Source organism: Trichechus manatus, unplaced genomic scaffold (assembly GCF_000243295.1).
Source record: "Trichechus manatus latirostris isolate Lorelei unplaced genomic scaffold, TriManLat1.0 scaffold00007, whole genome shotgun sequence".
NCBI lineage: Eukaryota > Metazoa > Chordata > Mammalia > Sirenia > Trichechidae > Trichechus > Trichechus manatus.
In genome coordinates, this window is record NW_004443943.1 from 24763014 (window position 1) to 24770543 (window position 7530).

General features: G+C 51.9%; 1 protein-coding gene across 1 annotated transcript in view; it reads right to left on the reverse strand.

Moving 5' to 3' along the window:
- Positions 1-7301, reverse strand: part of CRTAC1 (cartilage acidic protein 1) — a 146965-nt gene extending 139664 nt beyond the window's left edge. Inside the window, exon 1 of the mRNA XM_004370008.1 lies at positions 6944-7301. Coding sequence (XP_004370065.1) covers positions 6944-6967 — 24 coding nt within the window. The 5' untranslated portion in view covers positions 6968-7301. The remainder of the gene's footprint in view (positions 1-6943) is intronic.
- Positions 7302-7530: the final 229 nt, after the last annotated feature.

Genomic DNA, 7530 nt, shown 5'->3' on the forward strand with positions numbered 1-7530 from the left:
AACTGCCCCATAGGGTTTCCAAGGAGCAGCTGGTGGATTTGAACTGCTGACCTTTTGGTTAGCAGCCATAGCTCTTAACCACTGTACCACCAGGGCTCCTAAGCATTGTGATAGGCACTGAATATATGGTTAAAAACAAAAGACACAGTACCTTCTCCCACATTGCTTACAAGGCAGGGTTTCTCCGTCTTGGGGATTCTATTTCCCCGCCTGCAAAAGCCTCTTTGGATATACATAACTTCCCAGGTGAAAGGTGCATGATTATGATTTCCAAGAAAGAATTTGTTCTTAGAGAGCAGGGTGGGAAGGAATATTACATCACTTAGACGAAGAGACTGCTGCCACCAAAAAGGGCCTGCCTGTCTAACTCCTCTGATCACATGGACTAACACGGAGGCCTCCAGAGCCTAAGAGACCCACCTCGGGACATGCAGGAAGTTCCTGGCAGGACCAGGCATGAGAATCTATGTAATGATGCCCCCTCATGCCCGGAAGGGAGGGATGTAACCTAAGTCCCCTGAGAGGCACCTCAAATGACTTCCTACCTCCCAATCCTGAGCACCAGGAGGACAAGACCAGGAATGGGCCTCATACGAACAACATCGATGAAGAAAACCAAACCAGTTGTCACCAAGTCAATTCCAACTCATGGCGACCTCATGTGTGCAGAAGTAGAACCGTGCCCCATAGGGGTTTCAATGGCTGTGATCTTTTGGAAGTAGATAGCTGGGCCTTTCTTCTGAGCTGCCTCTGGGTGGATTAGAATCACCAACCTTTCAGTTAGTAGCTGAGCACTTAACTGCTTGCATCACCCAGGGACTCCCAAATAACATCAACTGAAGTTAAACAGGATGCTGTTCCCACCAAATTCTATAAGAGCATCTCTGCCCATCTAGGAGGGGAAATTTAGGCACTCAGGCCTGTCCCCCCTCCTCAAAGCCATGTCAGGATTTGCAGGATTTGGCAGCCCCTTTAAGATACTCATCAAAGCAGGGCTGGGATTGGGGTGAGGATGAGGAATCTCGAGCGAACCACCAAGGCAGCGCTCTCCAGGTAGGTAGGGGCTTATGTGAGGGACAATGATATCCTGCAGTCCCACCTCTAGTTGATGACAACGGCACACTCCCTGAGCCCAGCAGTGATCCTGTGACCTTGTCACTATACTTGTCAGGTGCAAACAAAGAGTAACTGGAAACAAGAGGAAGGGTCATTTTATACTCTGCATTCGCGATTCTTCCGTGGTTAATTAAAGTAATATGTCAAAACGTCCCTTAGAAGAGATCTTTAAGAAAATGTCTGTTAAGTAAACAAGGTTTTACTAATTACTGACAGGCCTGCCCATTCCTCATTGCAGTTCCTTGCAGAACTTCCCTGTGCCAAGAGGGCTGAGTAAGAAAGGATGGAGGAGAAGTCACCGTTTCTCTTTCCCGGAGGGAGTGGGGACAAATCTAGTCGTTTGTCATTTGTAGAGCTATCAGTTTCTCCTCCGGATGTTGATCAGATTTCCTGGGCTGGAACCAACTTGCAGGGCCAGTACTGGAATTTTTCCAAGAAGTAAACGCTTTGCTTCTTATGAAGTCAACATGATTTCTTTCAAGGAAAATTTTTTTCTTTTTTTCTTTTTTTATTGTGTCTAGGGTTTTTGGAGGGCAAATCTTTGGATTTTTCTCTAAAGATAATGATTATGATATACCTGTTATTGGCTAATACCCCCCCCCCCACCATATGCACGCAGAGAGGCATGGGGGTGAGGCATGATTCTCCCAATATTATACAATGAGTCAGTGGCAAAACCAGAAATAGAACTTTCCAAACTCCCAAATTCTTAATTATATTAATAGCAGTAGTCTTAGCACTGTTAATAATAGTTTCTTTATAATTTTCTGTTTTCACAGCTCACATTTAATCTTCACAACTGCTCTGGGGGAGTCGGGGTAAGTCAATCTCAGGAGACAGCAGATCTGAGTTCTAGACCCAGCTCTGCCACTCGTTTTCTGTGTGACCCTGGCTGATTCCCTCACCTCTCTGGACCTCAGTATCGTCAGCTGTGGAACGGGAGAGTTGGCTGAGAAGAGCTCTCACATCCCTCCCCCTTCTAACATGCTGGACTTCTATCCTGTGATGCCCTAGTCCAGGGTTTCTCAAGCCCAGAACTACTGACATTTTGGACCAGATAATTCACAGTTGTGGGGGGGCTGTTCTGTGCATTGTAGGATGCTCAGCTGCATCCCAGGCCTCTACCCGCTAGCAATAGCAACTCCACCCAGTTGTAACAATCAAAAGTGTTTCCAGACATGGTCAAGTGTCCCCTGGGGGCCAAAATAACCCCCAGTTGAGAAGCACTGCTCTAGTCCCTGTCCAAGGACTTCAATAAGATCAAGATCCTGAGTGGTTCAGTGGAAAAAAGGTCTTCCTATCCCCTCCTTCTTCCCATCCCCTTCACATCTTTCTGCACACTTTTCAAACACAACCTCCTAGTCCTCTGTTACTTCTATTTCTAAAATGCCCTAAAGTGGTCTGAGGTGTGTTTGGTGTGATAATGAACCAATTGATTTCATACTTCCTCCTAAGGAGAGTTCACAGGTTTTTGTCCCCTAAGCAACCAGCCGGGCTCCGCAGAAATCCCTTGCAGAGCCCAGGCTGGTCTGGACGCCTGTATCTGCAGCCTGCAGGAGGCTGGGTGAGCACAGATTTGTCAGCACTCTTAAATCACTGGGCTCCGAGGAAGCCTTCTCCCAGCAGAAAGATCTTTCTTAGGAATCAATAGCTCAGGGCCTTCCATCACATTCAGAATTATCCCGGGACCTGTAAAATTTCTTTTTCCCAAGCATGGCAGAACCCCAAAATGAAAACCCTGAGGTAGGGGAGGGAAGAAGGCAAAGGGGGAGCCCTGTCAAGGAGGCTTGTCCATCAGCCCAGAAGTTGCTGTGAGCAGAGGTTGATGCGCCAACCTCGACACTCAGTCTTGCTTGCTCAGAAAAGGAAGACCCTGCATGGTTCCCAGTGAGCCAGCAATATTCTCTTCCATCTGAATACCTCTACATCTTACCAGAGACACACTAAAGAGTATCTCCCTAGATCTTCACTGCCCTACCCCCATCAAGGATTGCCCACATCACCATTCAGCATGGGAGAAAACTGAGGCATGCAGAGGTAAAGCCCAAGGTCTCTAAGCCAGTAAGCCTGATCCGAACCCTGTGTATTTTCCACTTGTTCTCCCAGCGCCTAATGCCACTTTTCAAATTCTATGCCCCTTCCCACGTGCAAACAAAATCCAGCAATCCTGTACTGTAGCTATATTTTATGTAATTATTTTCCTCTGGCCTTATCTGGAGCTAGACGAAGCCTTGAGAACACAGGCATATTTCTTTAGCTAAACCTGGGAATTGGTGAGGATCTCAAGAACAGCCTCTTGGAACTCCACTTTAAAGAAAGGGGCTCTTGCTCTTCAATGGTCCATATTATCTAGTCCCCTCCACCCCAGAAGATGAAGACCCAACTTGTCTGTCAGCCTGAGGGAAATAAGGAAACAACCACCTTCCCTGGCAACAACCATCCCTTGGGTAAGCTAGAGGGACAGAAACGATTCTGTCTCTCAGAATTCTGGCTTGGCAGCTCCTGGGTTTCTCATGAGGGTGGGCCAGCCTAGTCTGCCAACGCTCTAAGGCAAACCCAAAAGAGCTCCATGCAGTGTGCAAAGGAGCCAGGTGGGGTGAAGAACACAGAAGGGGTAGCACATAGGCTACACAGCAACCTCCTTCCCAGGGTCCAGCTCAGATGTTGACAGCCAGACTTGCAGAACCAAAGAATGGGCAATGTAAATTGTAGTTTCTTCCAGGTCACTCAAGAAGCCCTAACACAAGGATTTTGCAAAAATAGAATATCCTAACACTCTGACCTTGAGCTGGAGGCAGCAAGGATGGGAGAAATGGGCAAACGTTGATTGGAAACTCTGCTTCACCCAGGATCTGACCCTGGGAGGTCCCATGGCAACGGTATGACTGTAGGAACAAGATACCCCACCCCAGCACACTTTAGTGGAGGAAAAGAAGAGCTCCAAGCCTGGGTTCATGAGGAACAAGACCATGGCAAGGGACTGAGCACTTCTGTTTCCTAAATACATGAACAGAAAAGTGGAATCACATTGCTTTTGCCTAGACCACCATGTGAAATAATGGGACAAGCTAGTGGAGGAAGGGGAAAGAATAATTAGGAATTTCTATGACCTGTATATGTATATTACAAGAACTTCATCTGCTTCTTGCTCTGAATAATTGATCCAAAGGAAATTTATTCTAATTTACTAAATTTGTTAATTTACCAAAGTCTGGTCAGTTGGCAATTACACGTACCTACTGTGTAGTGAACACATGTCTGTCTCCACAATAAAGAGGAAGCAGGCCCTTGGCTTGGAAAGGGCTCTGAATAGAGAACTGGGGGTCCCAGGATCTAGTCCCACACAGATAGCTAGCTGTGTGACTTGGGCAAGATACTTGCCTTTACAGGGTCTCAGTTTCATCATCTGTAAATTGTGTGTGCATGTGAGTGTTAGGGGATGTGCTTGGAGTCACTGCTCTGCAGGTCTCCTCTCTTCTATCTCTAATGTTTTTGGACTCTACGAGCCCTTAATGAGTTCTGAGAATACACCAGCACCAAGCACAAAGGGATGACCTCAGAGAGAGGGTGGGGTTGTATATCAGTTGTTTCCTTGGAATGTTGTGCTTGCACCCGTCCCATTGCACCTGAGGTCACAACACCATCTGAAATCCAGGAAACATGGTAGAAGGGCTTCCATCATGAAGGTGACAACTGGGGGCTGCGGCCAAGACTTGCTTAAAGCACAAAGTTGCTATGGTCAGTGAAGGGCAAGAAGTGAGAAAGTCAGTGGTCCTGAGCTGGGTGCCTTTGGCGCCCCCTACTGGACACCAGGTAGTCTGGTCCACCTTTAAGCTTCCACCACATCCTAAGGCAGCAAGAAAGCTTGAAAGCAGGAGGCTGTCATAAGCTGTTTAATAGATCTTCCTTCCTGGTCTGTGGACTTCTCTCTATGAATCTATATTTCACCCCCTAGAATTACACAAGCCATTGGTCCACACATTCACAGGGAGCACCTCTGTGCAGCAACAGGACTTCTTAACCAAATATCAAGGTGCCAAGGAATAAACATCAGGGTTCAGAACACCAGGTGCAGCCCAGATGGAGAGAAGGAAAGAAAGAGCAACAAGCAGGTATTTTGCTGCACAAATTCCCAATGGAGAGAAGGTCTTGGGAAATGCACCAGAAAAATGCTGATTGCAGGCAGACAGAGGATGGAGCTGGTTTTGGGGGTATAGAGTGGCAGCCCCATAAAAGATCTCCAGGCCAAAGCATCTACCCTTGGAGTTCAAAACACTCATCCATGTTCAGAGATGAGGTAAAGGTGAAGGACGCAGCCCCAACTCAGCAGCTGTAGAGCAGATAACCACCCCGTCTTCGGCCTTCTCTGGAGTCCATCAGTACCAACTAGAAATCACAATATTCTACTTGTGGCCCACTGTGCCAGCATCAAGACCCTAGACTCCCTTTGTTGCCTCTTAAACTGACTTTAGGATCTGCTGCCAGAAGGACGTTCTTAAGTTAGAGAAGGAGAAAATGTTTCCTCAAGTGCCATATTGAAACAACTGCCATGTCCCCACTTTTCCATCTTCTACCTCTCCTCCCCATGACTGAGAATAAGGTAGTGCAGCTTTGAATCAGCTCTAATTCAGTCTTGGGTACCTCCCGCCCAAGTCATCAGTCTAACATCTCCCATCAATAGTGTTTCTCTTCCCACAGGAGTTCTCCCTCTACTCAAGACAGCACCATGAGCTGTCTTCTCCTCCTGGGGCCCTCTTCCTTTCCTTTCGGCCTGGCTTCACTTGGGAAGTCCTGTATCCATTCCAGAAGATACCTCAAGTACGACTCAAGAATACGTTCTGCCTGGAGGGCTGAAGTACCTCCTGGGATGCACAGAAGCCACACTAGGCGCCCCCCTCCCCAGCGATATTCATTAGTCATTCTCGAAGGAAGAGGAGTCCCCCCCCCAACCCTGGAGCCACTGTGGCCACTCTGGGAGGCTCCCAACCCGGTTGCAATGACTTTGGATTCTTGAGTTGGTTTCTGCAGAAGCGGGACTAACCAAGCCTCCCGACTACCGTACTGCGAAGAAGCGCACTGCGTTGCTGGACATGCCCCCAAGCCCGGCCTATTGCCCCATGGAAGCCTCTATATGCCCCACGGGGGACCGGAGGGGATCCCCGGTTCCTCTGCAACGCCTGAAGCTGGCTCGCCTGAGGCAGGCTGAAAGCGAGAAGACCACACCTCGGTCCAGCAAAAGCGGCTAGCAGCTACGCCGCGCGCGGGTCTGGCCCCGGAGCTCTCTGCCACTCAGCGCTGTGCCGGGAAGCTCTGCTTCCCCGAGGAAGAGGCGCAGCCCCCAGGGGCTCTTCACAGCCTGGTAGCTTAGGCATCCGGCGGGCCGAGGCCAGTAGCTTCCCCGGCTGGGAGCTGAGCTCGCCTAGATGGGTGACTCCCAGATACCCCCAACACATCCCTCCTCACCTGCTCCACCCCCTCCCAGCTCCGAAGCCCCCTCCTCAAACAGCTGACCTCCAGCGCGCCCCCAACACCTTTCCTGTCAGCAGCGGGCTGTCGCCCCGACACCAACACCTCTGCTCCCACCTCCCAGCCACCTCCAGCCCCGCGCCCGCCTCGCCGCCAAACCGCGGAGGAGGCTTTTAGCGCCAGTCGAGTCCAGCGCCTCTTGGCAAGTTGGGAGCAAAGACGCCGCCGCCTTCAGGGTCTTCGTCTTCCCCGGATCCCGGGCGGCATCCCCGCCACCCCTGAGGAAGGCCCGGGAGGGGCGCAGGAGGCGGGAGAAACTTTCTCAGCCTGAGGGGGTGGGGGCACCGGGGCGAGTACTCACGCCAGGGTCCGCTCTCGGAGCCATCCTTGAACTCGCTCAGCCCCACAGCCTGGGGGCGCCGGAGTGCGGGCGCTCGCTGCCGCCGCCGCTGTCTCCCCCAGCCCCAGTCCCGGGCTGGCCTCGAGCCTCCCGCCCCGAGGCAGCTCGCTTGCTTTATACAACTCCACTCGAGCGCGCGCGGGCTTATGTAAAGGGTGGCGGAGGTCCGCAGCCAATGGCACGGCGGCTGGAGCCGAGGCCCGGGGGCGGGGGGCGCCCGCGCGGCCAATCGCGACCCGGGCGCTGGAGAAGACGGGTGGGGGAGGGGCGCCCCGGCGCTGATTTAGGAGCTGGGATTGGGGTGGCAGCAGCCGGCAGCAGCGCTGGCCCGGCGGCGCGGCGCGGCGCGTCTGGGGTGGGCGGCGGCGAGGGGGGGCGCCTCTAGCGCTCCGCCGCTGCGTCGCGTAACCTTCAGGAAGCACCGGGGCCTGGCGAAGGGGAGAGGGCGCCTGGTGGGGCGCGGGGCTCCGAGCCGGCGGGAGCTGGGGTCCTTTGGGAAGGGAGGCGAGGGGGAGGGGAGGGCGGCGAGCCCCAGGGCCTCGCGGCCA